At 43.1% G+C, this 13,374-nt stretch overlaps 1 protein-coding gene across 2 annotated transcripts in view; it reads left to right on the top strand.

Moving 5' to 3' along the window:
- Nucleotides 1-319: 319 nt before the first annotated feature.
- The window catches only part of LOC126239504 (serine protease snake-like), a 149,091-nt gene continuing 136,036 nt past the window's right edge, over nt 320-13,374 (top strand). For both annotated transcript variants that reach the window (XM_049947865.1, XM_049947866.1), the window contains exon 1: nt 320-697. In XM_049947865.1, the coding sequence (XP_049803822.1) occupies nt 601-697 (97 nt within the window). In that variant the 5' untranslated portion in view covers nt 320-600. The remainder of the gene's footprint in view (nt 698-13,374) is intronic.

Consider the following 13,374-nt stretch of genomic DNA (forward strand, 5'->3'; position numbering starts at 1 on the left):
CCATTTCTTGGATCTATATTGCTACGTTCGACGTGTCCCAAAAACATCTGCAGTCTTTAGATTCCTGGAAAAACGCTGCCCTTGAAGTTTCGTCCGTCTCATACCTCATCATGTATATTAGAACAGCATTTAATTCCAAACAGCATTTAATTCCACGCGCACTGGCGAACGTTTGTCGGGTGGTTGGCACGACAACGCTACATATGGTACAATTTGTTGGGTGGAGTGGATGGGTTGTGGGAGAGAGGGGGGCGATTGGCTGTCGGGTGGTCCTCCCTGCCCGACATCCCGACAAGGAATGTCAGTCGCTCCAATCACCTACATACGTACAGTTTGTCGTTCGGTTGGTTAGTTGGTGCGTGTGCACAGCCATTTAGTAGTACGGATCTCCACCACTCCCGGTTGGATGGAGTGCGGAGTGTGATGTAGATAGATTCTAGCGCAGGCGCCCATGATGGCGCCTGCCATTGGCCACTGCTCGCCCGTACGTCACGGACCCTGACCTGCGCGCTGCAGCCGAGTGGCAGTAGGAAAACAGTCTTCCGAATCCATTTCTTCTCCAGAGGTGTCGGCAATTGGCGGCTCGCCGTTTTGCATGACATGGAATCTGGGACGACTGCCTTCGTGATACTGGCAGTGTGCGCCACGGCCAGCGCCATCATGTTCAGCAGAAACGCGAAGCCCTCCATATACAATGGTGAGTGCTGTTGCGGAGTATTTGTTGTTGCTAATACCGGTATTAGACTATCAAATTTTCCTTGCAAACTATGTCAAATAAAATTTGATAATGTAATAAGGAACTTTGTCGAAGTTAGGCATTGGTCAAGTCTAGCGCCTCGCCTCCGATTTGATCAAAGAAACATTCGTCTTCTGTTCAGTTTATGGAGAAATTTAACTGCTTGGGGCGCTAGCATCGCTGAATCTGCCGTTTGTGTTTATAGATACAAACGTGGTCCCGAAGTCCGTGAGCGCACGTGATGTTTGCGTATGCGCGATGAAGTAACTATATATCTTTTGCGCCATGTCAGAAATGTTTGTAAAGGAAATATGATGAATATTTTATCAAATACCTTTATCAAAGGGGTCAACAGAAACATCCGATCTCACGCGTCGGCTTTGACCCGTGACGTAAGGGTGTTGTGGTGTGTGACGTCATTACGGCGCGGAGTTTGGTTTGCGAGTGTGGCGTGTTTGTAGATGTTGCCTCGTTGACGTTACCTTAGTAGGAGTTTTAGGGCCTGTAATATATAGTTTACCTTTTTACTGTACTTTTTGTTTTAACGTCGTCTATGAGGCTTTTATCAGTTTGCCATTAGATTGTTCAATCTTTATGGTCTATATGTTTTGTCGCTACTCGTTATGTCTAATGAATCAATATTGTTTTTTCTTTTTTTTTATTTGTTTCTTTCTTTTATCTTTTGATTGACCTACACATTGATCTGTAGCGTAGCCCTGAATACGAGGTTAGGTTGGGAGTTTCTTTTTGGCGGGGGGGGGGGGGGGCGCAGCCCCCCCCCCTGCCTGGCCTTGAGTACCACTTGTTTGTTATTATCTTTGTTTGCTATCAATGTTAGCAGATTGTTCTTGTGAAACCTTTGTGTGTGTTGTTTTTCTATGTGTTTTCGTCTTTGTGATACGTATGCAACGTTTCTATATCCGCCATATTGGAATTGTCGTTTCCGCTATATTTGTGACGTCATGGGTCAAAGCCGGCGGGTTAGATCGGACGCTTCCGTATTTCCTATCAAAGAATATTTGATAGTGTAATACAGGCCTACGGAGTATTTCACTATTTGCGGCTGCAGCAGCTGCCAGCGACGTGGAATCTTATGTCTATGACGAGCGCGTATCAGTTCCTTGCTTGTCACGACGTCACGCGATACTGTAACGGTATCTGCGTCGTGCACAACGTCTGAAAGTCGCGTTAGAAACCTGAACACGCAAGCGCGTATTCCTTCAGCTGAAAGCCAGTTTCATACGGATGAGAAACAGGTGAACAGGCAAGTGCGTGTAGCCGCGTCCGAGCGAAGTGCCGCAGTCTGGTCAGATATTGCGCACAAGGAACGTAATCAACGAGATTGCACAGATATTCATCGTTCTGTAACTCTGTATATGAATGCAAAAATCCAATACAGCGACCAGACCGGTTGGGGTCACGCCACAATGCGCTGTACAGTGTATTAGGTTTATGTCAGTATATTAAAGTGGTCAGTGGTGTGTTGCCTGACGTTACAGCGGACAGCTTTTAACGTCTCAAAACACACAAACACAAAACCAACAACAATCACACATCAAATGAACTAGTAAATTTTATCTGAATAAATTATTCAAATTACTTTCATAAAAGTCCACTGCAGAATTACATAGATAGAATGCGAAACAAAAGCTCGCAATACGATAAATGTTTCACACGCGGATATATCACACTGTTCACTGAAATGTACTTTGTATAATAAGAAACTACCAAACTCAATGTAAGCTAGCTGATCGATTCACTGATTGTGTAATTAAATTATTCTGTATGTATTGTGTGACTGTATGACTACGGCTCCAGAACTATTCTTACTTACCTCGGTACGGTAAAAGGTTTCATCCGAAAGTGGAGTACAGCAAGCAGCGCTGCAGCAAAGTTTAATTAAAATGGTGGGCTAAAAGTGACATTTAAAATCATGTGTACAGCTGCATGCAATGTATACACAAGCAACATCATATTTCTTGCACGGGAATAATTGAGGGGGCTAATGCTCTAAAAGTTATTTTTCTGAAACAATGTTATAGCAAAGAATTACTTTATAGCTTTTCTTTCAGGATCGTGAACAGTATTGACTTATACAAAAATGACTAGTTTTTTAAATACGTTGATTATTCGAAAATTTTACTTTAATATTTATGTAAACTGCCCAAAATAATCACTATTATTTCACATACATGTCTGTGTGGGAGAGGAGAACTGACTTCCCTAGCTGTGAGCAATCCACCAGATGGTGTCAACCAAATTTCGGTACGACAATTTTACAGCAGAGTGCTAACTACGTGCAAGTATGTAAAGCTGCAAATTTACCTTAAAGCAGAATTCTTCACAAAGCTCTTTTCAAAATCCATAAATACTATCATCTTACTCAGTCACATCCTGCAAATTTATATTCAATATTCAGCAGCTCAATTCCAGATAAAAATTTCCTGACCATTCAGTTCCTCACATCCTTCCGTAAACATCTCAGTGCGCGCCCTCAGGTAGAGACGGTGTAACATCATGACCAAAGATCGCGGATCAACATGGCTTGCTCCCAGAAGCGTGCATATCAGTATGTGAAAGTAATAAATTAACAATTCTGTATTGAGCACGTTGACATGATGCACACGTCACAAGTTTCGCACCACACCATCAGCAGTTTTACTCAGTTACTTGTGTGACATTACGGTCTCTACGTTTGACTCACTAATCAGAGCATACTGCGGTCTTTCGTCTTCATCTGGTGCATAGCTTCATATTCTTCATTTACAACTGGAGTCTTTGACTCATAATTTCTTGTCAACCATTGTACAAGATGGTGCAACGATTTAAGAAAACCAGCCTCATAATAGACAGCAACAAGTTTCGAATGCCATCCAGATATGTATTCTTTGTCTTGAACCACTTAACTCCATGACAAAAATAATTCCTAATCGACTAAAAGTTAAATGTTTTTTAAAAAAGAATATCTCACTGACTACTAAAATCCTATTCAAGGGAGCCAGTGATCGCCCTATCTGTATGCGGTGACTACCATTTCAATGACCTAACCTGAGTTTCATGGCGCTAGTTTACATACCTACGTAAAACAGACGCAAGATTCGTGGATAAATATTACATTTCCCGACATAACTGGTGAAGACCTTCCGGAAAATCTGTTTATGTACTGAAGGCAGCATTGTCAGGTACGTCACAGGATAAAGTATGTCCTTAACAGATAACGTAGATGCTTCTATTTAGGTAGTGAGAAAGATCTCAGAATTATTAACATCCCTGCGAGAACTAAAAGCTGTTAGATCTGGTATGCAGGATACGAGACAAGCGAAATCCCCCCCCCCCCCTCCCAGACTCAGAAGAACGTAATAATCCCAATGTCAAAGCAGGCAGATACTGACATATTACCGAACCATCAGTTTAATGAGTCATGATTGCGAAGTATTAACACCAGGTTGCGAAGTATTAGCACCAGTTTTCTACAGAAGAATGGAATAATTCATAGAAGCCAACATAGGGAAAGATCATTTGGATTTCTGGAGAAGTAGGCGAATAAAACACAGTACTGATCCTACGACTTACCCTGGAAAACAGATTGGAGGAGGACAGAGCTACATTTATAGATTGTGTAGATTTAGATAATGCTTGAGGCAATGTTAACAGGAATACATTCCGTCTAAGTCCCATAATTGTCAAGGATAAAGTACTAAAAGTGAAAGGTTAACCACAACTAGTACAGTACCAGAACCACAGTTCCGAGCCTTAGGGCATGAAAGGGAAGCAATAAATGAGAAGAGAGTGAGACATTGCAATCTGTCCCCAGTGTTTTTCAATATATACATTGTGCAAACAGTAAACGAAACCATGGAAAAATATGGAAATGTGATTGAAGTTAACGGAGAATAAACGACATTGTAATTACATCTACATACATACTCCGCAATCCACCATACGGTGCGTAGCGGAGGGTACCTCATACCACAACTAGCATCTTCTCTCCCTGTTCCACTCCCAAACAGTACGAGGGAAAAAATGACTGTCTATATGCCTCTGTGCGAGCCCCGATCTCTCTTATCTTATCTTTGTGGTCTTTCCGCGAAATATAAGTTGGCGGCAGTAAAACTGTACTGCAGTCAGCCTCAAATTCCGGTTCTCTAAATTTCCTCACTAACGATTCACGAAAAGAACGCCTCCTTTCCTCCAGAGACTCCCACCCGAGTTCCTGAATCATTTCCGTAACACTCGCGTGATGATCAAACCTACCAGTAACAAATCTAGCAGCCCGCCTCTGAATTGCTTCTATGTCCTCCCTCAATCCGACCTGATAGGGATCCCAAATGCTCGAGCAGTACTCAAGATTAGGGCGTATTAGTGTTTTATAAGCGGTCTCCTTTACACATGAACCACATCTTCCCAAAATTCTACCAATGAACCGAAGACGACTATCCGCCTTCCCCACAACTGCCATTTCATGCTTATCCTACTTCATACCGCTCTGCAATGTTACGCCCAAATATTTAATCGACGAGACTGTCAAGCGCTACACTACTAATGGAGTATTCAGACATTACGAGATTTTTTCCTATTCATCTGCATTAATTTATATTTATCTATATGTAGAGTTAGCTGCCATTCTTTTCACCAATCACAAATCCTGTCCAAGTCGTCGTGTATCCTCCTACAGTCACTCAACGACGACACCTTCCCGTACACCACAGCATCATCAGCAAACAGCCGCACATTGCTATCCGCCCTATCCAAAAGATCATTTATGTAGATAGAAAACAGCGGACCTACCACACTTCCCTGGGCCACTCCAGATGATACCCTCACCTCCGACGAACACTCACCATCGAGGACAACGTACTGGGTTCTATTACTTAAGAAGTCTTCGAGCCACTCACATATTTGGGAACCAATGCCATATGCTTGTACCTTAGTTAGGAGTCTGCAGTGGGGCACAGAGTCAAACGCTTTCCGGAAGTCAAGAAATATGGCATCCGTCTGATACCCTTCATCCATGGTTCGCAAGATATCATGTGAAAAAAGGGCGAGTTGCGTTTCGCAAGAGCGCTGCTTTCTAAAGCCGTGCTGATGCATGGACAGCAACTTCTCTGTCTCAAGGAAATTCATTATATTCGAACTGAGAATATGTTCGAGAATCCTGCAACAAACCGATGTTAAGGATATTGGTCTGTAATTTTGAGGATCCGTCCTTCTACCCTTTTTATATACAGGCGTCACCTGCGCTTTTTTCCAGTCGCTCGGGACTTTACGTTGGGCAAGAGATTCTCGATAAATGCAAGCTAAGTAAGGAGCCAATGCAGTAGAGTACTCTCTGTAAAACCGAATTGGAATCCCATCAGAACCTGGCGATTTAATTATTTTCAACCCATTCAGCTGCTTCACAACCCCAGGGCTGTCTATCACTATGTCCTCCATACGGGAATCTGTACGAGACTCAAACGGCGGTATGTTTGTACGATCCTCCTGCGTGAAAGATTTCTCAAATGCTAAATTTAAAATTTCAGCTTTCGTTTTGCCAGAGACTGCAAAGGACCTGACATAACTGAATAGATAGTCTCTTCAAAATAGGTTGTAAGATGAACATCAGCAAAAGGTAAATGGCTAATGGAATACAGCTTTTGTTGAGAGAATTAGGACATGACAATGTATAAGTAAAACTATTTGTGTTATTTGAGTAACATGGTCGAAGTATAGGGGCTGAAAAGTCCCCTTTGAAAACTTAAGAATGACTGTGCTGGTAAACCTCTTAAGTTACTTGATTTTCAAACAGCTGAGCAAAGCTCAACGTACTCAAACAGTTTTCTCTTTACTTATTCTGATCAACACTAAACTGATACAAAATATTTTTAGCGCAACGCCATCTGACTTTCAATAATCCCTACACAAGAATGGCCCTGACTAACACTAACCTATACCTTTCATGAATCACCTCACAAAAATCTTCGTTACTCGAACTACTGCAATACAGCGAGCGCCAGTACTGCCAGCTAAATGAGGCATTAACTACTGATAGGCATAGTTAGCAAATGAAAGAATATGATAGGGAACAAACAATGTATTTACCATAATAGCGTTAAAAGGTATATATATAAATTTTTGTGACATCCAATTAAACAAATTTCCTTTTTCTGATGGACACTCTTCCAGATCGCCCCCTCACAAAACTCTGGCAAATCACTCTCCACATCCACCACCGCTGGCGGCTCACATCCAACTGCCCAAAGCTACGCGCTGTTCACATCCAACTTCCCAAAATTACACTAGTGAATATTCCATCAATGAGTCCAACTAGCCACAGACTGCACACAGCGCAGTCAGCGATTTTCTTACAGAGCACTACGTGGCGTTACCAACATAAAAACCTAAACAGCCTACTTACAGGGCTGTGAAATGCTACTGAACAATAGCAAGAAAAGCATTTCTGAAAAAGATGTCACCATCTAACATAAAATGAAATGTGAGGAAGTCTTCTCTGAAGCTATTTGTCTGTAGCGTTGCTTATGTGGAAGTGAAACGTGGACTATTTCTTAATGTCTCACGATGGGTCTAATTACCTATTGCTTCTTTTGGTAAAATGATGCTCTAATTTTTCGCCGCGATTCGCTCAGTTCCTCCTAGCTATTCGAACTACCTATCGAATCTTCAACATTGTTCTGTAGTACTACATTTCGGAAGCTAATTTCTCCCACTTGTACTGTTTACTGTTTACAGTGGCGGTTGCATAGGGTTGTCATTGCTAATAGACAAGCAAAATTGCGTGAAATAAACGCAAAAATCCCCTTCTGTTCTTGATATACGTGAACGACCTCCCTTCCTATCTGAAACAGGAAGCTGAACTGACACTGTTTGCTAATGATACAAGCCTCATTATTAATCCAGTAAAAGGAACTCCAATTGAAAATGAACAAATAAGCCGGCCGGTGTGGCCGTGCGGTTCTAGGCGCTTCAGTTTGGAACCGCGTGACCGCTACAGTCGCAGGTTCGAATCCTGCCTCGGGCATGGATGTGTGTGATGTCCTTAGGTTAGTTAGGTTTAAGTAGTTCTAAGTTCTAGGGGACTTATGACCACAGATGTTGAGTCCCATAGTGCTCAGAGCCATTTGAACCACGATACAAGTAAGGGCTTTGGAAAAGTCATTAATTGGTTTTATGCAAATGGGCTTGCTCTAAAATTTGAAAAATAAAGTACACCCAATTTTCTGCTGCAAAAAGAACAGTTCCTTCAATAAATGTAACACATCAACAGAAGTGAGTAGAGAGGGTAGAGCATTCTAAGTTTTTGGGTGTACATGTGGATGAGAATCTTAATTGGAAAATTCATATTTTGGATCTTCTAAAGGATTAGGTTCAGCAACTTTTGCAATCAGAATTATTGCCCATTTTGAGGATATATAAATTAGTCAGCTAACATATTTTGCATACTGTCGCTCTCTAATGTCATACGGAATAATTTTAGACAAAAAGTATTCACTGCCCAAAAGAAAGTGGTTAGAATAATGTGGGTTTCATAGTCGCACATCTTGTAGGCATCTTTTTAGAAGATTGGGAATTCTTACAACAGCCTCACAGTACATTTACTCACTAATGAAATTTGTTCTCAACAACATGGACCAGTTTAAAAACAACAGTGACATTCATGGCTATAATACCAGTTAAAAGAAATACTTAAACTATCCTTTACTCAACCAAAATTTGGCACAGAAAGGGGTAAAATATCCTGCTATAAAAATTTTCGACAAATTACCAAATGAAATAAAATGTCTGACAGACAGCAGTAATAGCTTCAAAAATAAATTGGTATCATATCTCCTTGACAACTCCGTCTAAACCATAGATGAATTCTTGAATAGGAATAAATCTATAAATATAGCATATGCGTTTTGTGCCATTTAAGGGAATGGGGTAAATAATGAAAATATTAATCTTTAACTCTGTATTGTACTATATATATAATCAGCCATTATGATGTGGAATCACCCTCGACCGTCGCCTCTCCTGGACTCCCCACCTCCGGACAATCCAAGCCAAGGCACGCTCCCGACTCAGTCTCCTCAAGCTCCTCTCCGGCCGTACGTGGGGTCTGGACCCCTCCACCATCCTCCACACCTATAAATCCCTCATCCGCCCTATCCTTTGTTATGCCCATCCGGCTTGGATCTCCGCCCCCCCTCCCTTTTATAAATCCCTCCAAATCCTTGAACGCCATGCTCTCCGCCTCGCCTATCGCATCCGTCTCCCCTCCCCCACGCGGATCCTGTATGATCTCATCCCCTTCCCCCACCTCCTCCTTTTCCTTGAAAGGATACGTATCCTGTACACCTCCCGTAAACTCGACCCTCCTCACCCGCTCGTCTCCCCTATCCTCTCACACCCCCGCCCGCTGCCGCGCCTGTATTCCCATGTCCCGCCCGGTCTCCATCTGTCCACCCTCCTTACCCTCTCCCAAGGTGGCTTCCGCCAGCTCCCCCTCCCTGATGATGCCCTCCTCCCCTCCATCTACCCCTCCTACCAACTTTGATCCTCCCGCCCTCCTCCTGTGCTTGCTCCTCTGGGCACCCTCCTCTCCCTCCCTCCTCCTTCTCTCCCCCCTCCTCCCCCGGGCCTCCCCTCCCCTGTCCCTCTCCTCCTGCCCCCGTCTCCTCCGCCATTGGCATCCTTTTTCCCCCCTCTCCCCCACCTCACCCCTGTTCCCCTCTTGGCAGGTCCCCGGACTCGCACACGCTAAGTGGACATTCGCGCGCCGGAGATCACCGCCATCAGTGTTTCGTGTGTGCCGTCGTGTTTAGTGTTCAGTGTTCCCCGTCACACTCCCTCGCTCACCAGTGCCATCGTCATCTTCAGTGTTTGTGCGTCGTCTCATCAGTTAGCAGTTTGGTTTATCGACGAGTGTGAACGGCTCCGTGTTTGTCTCTCTGTGTCTCCTGTTTTATTGCCCACCATTCTGTAACTTATGTGTCTTCTCCTGTTTACTGCTTGTATCTTCTATGGCTGAAGAGCAGCGTAGTGTGCTGCTGACAGCCTACCTGTTGTACAGGCTTTAAAATAACAATAAAGTAAAAAAAAAAAATATGATGTGGAACGTATCAAGTGCACAAGCGATGCGCACACACACACACACACACACACACACACACACACACACACACACACACACACACACACACACACACACACACACACACATATATATATATATATATATATATATATAGGGTGTTACAAAAAGGTACGGCCAAACTTTCAGGAAACATTCCTCACACACAAATAAAGAAAAGATGTTATGTGGACATGGGCCCGGAAACGCTTAATTTCCATGTTAGAACTCATTTTAGTTTCGTCAGTATGTACTGTACTTCGATTCACCGCCAGTTGGCCCAATTGAAGGAAGGTAATGTTGACTTCGGTGCTTGTTGTTGACATGCGACTCATTGCTCTACAGTACTAGCATTAAGCACATGACGAACGTGGTTTTGCAGTCAGTGCAATGTTTACAAATGCGGAGTTGGCAGATCCCCATTTAATGTATGGATTAGCACGGGGCAATAGCCGTGTCCCGACAGGAAGACGTTCGAAGCAATTGATCGGCGTCTTAGGGAGCACGGAACATTCCAGCCTATGACTCGCGACTGGGGAAGACCTAGGACTCCTGCAATGGACTAGGCAATTCTTCGTGCAGTTGACGATAACCCTGATGTCAGCGTCAGAGAAGTTGCTGCTGTACAAGGTAACGTTGACCACGTCATGGAGAGTGCTACGGGAGAACCAGTTGTTTCCGTACCATGTACAGCGTGTGCACGCACTATCAGCAGCTGATTGGCCTCCACGGGTACACTTCTGCGGATGGTTCATCCGACAATGTGTCAATCATCATTTCAGTTCAAATGTTCTCTTTACGGATGAGGCTTCATTCCAACGTGATCAAACTGTACATTTTCACAATCAACATGTGTGGACTGACGCGAATCCGCACGCAATTGTGCAATCACGTCATCAACACAGATTTTCTGTGAACGTTAGGGCAGGCATTGTTGGTGATGTCTTGATTGGGCCCCATGTTCTTCCACCTACGCTCAATGAAGCACGTTATCATGATTTCATACAGGATACTCTACCTGTGCTGCTAGACATGTGCCTTTACAAGTACGACACAACATGTGGTTCATGCACGATGGAGCTCCTGCACATTTCAGTCGAAGTGTTCGTACGCTTCTCAACAACAGATTCGGTGATCGATGGATTGGTAGAGGCGGACCAATTCCGTGGCCTCCACGCTCTCCTGACCTCAACCCTCTTGACTTTCATTTATGGGGGCATTTGAAAGCTCTTGTCTACGCATCCCCGTAACCAAATGAAGAGAGACTTCGTGCTCGTATTGTGGACGGCTGTGATACAATACGCCATTCTCCAGGGCTGCATCAGCGCATCAGGGATTCCATGTGACGGAGGGTGGATGCATGTATCCTCGCTAACGGAGGACATTTTAAACATTTCCTGTAACAAAGTGTTTGAAGTCACGCTGGTAAGTTCTGTTGCTGTGTGTTTCCATTCCATGATTAATGTGATTTGAAGAAAAGTAATAAAATGAGCTCTAACATGGAAAGTAAGCGTTTCCAGAAACATGTCCACATAACATATTTTCTTTCTTTGTGCGTGAGGAATGTTTCCTGAAAGTTTGGCCGTACCTTTTTGTAACACCCTGTATATATATATCTTGTTTTAATGTGCATTGCTTGTGCACTTGACACGTTCCACATCATAACGGCTGCCGTACCGTGTGATTGATCAATGGAACTCGGAACCAACTAACTAACTCAACATGGGACGTACGACGCCATGTCACAGAGGTCATAATTATTCGCAACTGGTTTGAAGAACATTCTGAACAATTGGAACGACTGATATGGCCCCCAGACCTCCCGACATGAATCCCATATAACATTTATGGTAGATAATCGAGAGTTAAGTTCGTGCACAAAATCCTACGCCGGCAACACTTTCGTAATTATGGACAGCTATAGGTATATTGGCTCAGTATTTCTGCAGAGGACTTCTAACGACTTGTTGAGTCCATGCCACATCGAGTTACTGCACACGTTATCAGGAGCTACCCCTTCTCTTGTCGCTTCAATGTATTTTGCATTGATAGTGCTTAATCAAGGCGGAAATCTTTTTTTGGAGCTGAGAAGGTTGAATAGCGTGACCTGAACAAGAACTACATACATAGCTCCATCCTGCATACAGAAGATATGAAGTTGTCAGTAGTAGTGGAGTGTCTTAATCTTCCAAACAAATCAGGCGCAAGGGTAACTTCCTGCTACAGTCGAGAGTGATTTGTTGTAGACCTCTTCGTTCCTGTGTTTTTAAGCTATCCTGATTGTTAGTCCATACTTTCATAAATGTTTAACAAATACAGCGCTTGAAACTGTGTCACCCCTATTACTAGAGAGATAAGAGTGTTGTAGTTCAGAGGAAGGCAAGGTCTTGTCACCTAGAACAGACTCCCGCCGCGTAAAGCGTCAACTTAACGCTCGACTATCGCTGTACAATGTACATCACAATGGAGTACTAATATTTCTCTCCGTTACTCCACGGGGGAGGGGGGGGGGGGGCTTATGGGCGCTCAACATCAAGGTCATCAGCGGTTATCCACGGTTACCGGTTGACAATATAGTTGTTTGTTGAACTGTGGGAAAGGTTCAAAGACGTCCCTCCTGTCTAGAACTTCACACGAATTGTTCAGTTGTGGAAATTTTATTTATGAATAAAATACTTGGATGAGGCACACCGGTTTTTAACTGCTATGAACGAAATAAAACGCAGGTAAATAATATATATGTATGCTATTACGGTTTGCCTCCCCCCCCCCCCCCCCCCCTCCCGCATCCCTTCGTCCACCACGTTGTTAGTGTTCATTCTGAAGTTTCGCTACCTCAGTCACCAGCTCAGAGGATTAGAATCTGCAGAATACTCGAATGTTAAAATGTGATGGTATCTACGGACTCGAAACGGTGATGCACTTCTGGAGATTAACATAGTGCCTGTTAATTCATGTCTCTAAAGTTTTCAATTCTTACCTCAGCACACGGTGAGCATCTTATTGCCACTTAATAGTTAGTGATTGCTTTTGCACGAGTTACTGCCATTACAAAGATATGTGAAGCAAGTCGAGTATGGCCAAAAATGTTAGCAGCCTACAGTTCGTTGTAATCCATAGAATGGACAGCTCTGTTATCCGCTTTAGAAAATTCGGAAGTAAATTCTGCTTTATGAAAAAAGTTGATTTTTAATATCTACGTCATCCGTCTATCTTTAAAAAAATTGACTGAAAATTGCAAAGATAAATGACAAAAATACAGTTACGAATGCGCTACGATGACCACAGAGAAACTATCACAGTGAATTTTCCTGTCTGTTGCATTAAGCTTTCTTTGTGTGTGAAAGTGTGTGAAATCTTATGGGACTTAACTGCAAAGGTCATCAGTCCCTAAAGCTTTCTTTAACTATATTACTTGTCCCTATTACTGTCGCAATTTTCGGGTGGTAACTTAATTAAAATGAGTCCCTAATGGGTTTGGGTAACAAAATATTAAGATTTCTTTTTGTATAAGAAATCTTTACCC

The sequence above is a fragment of the Schistocerca nitens genome, chromosome 1 (assembly GCF_023898315.1).
Source record: "Schistocerca nitens isolate TAMUIC-IGC-003100 chromosome 1, iqSchNite1.1, whole genome shotgun sequence".
Lineage (NCBI taxonomy): Eukaryota > Metazoa > Arthropoda > Insecta > Orthoptera > Acrididae > Schistocerca > Schistocerca nitens.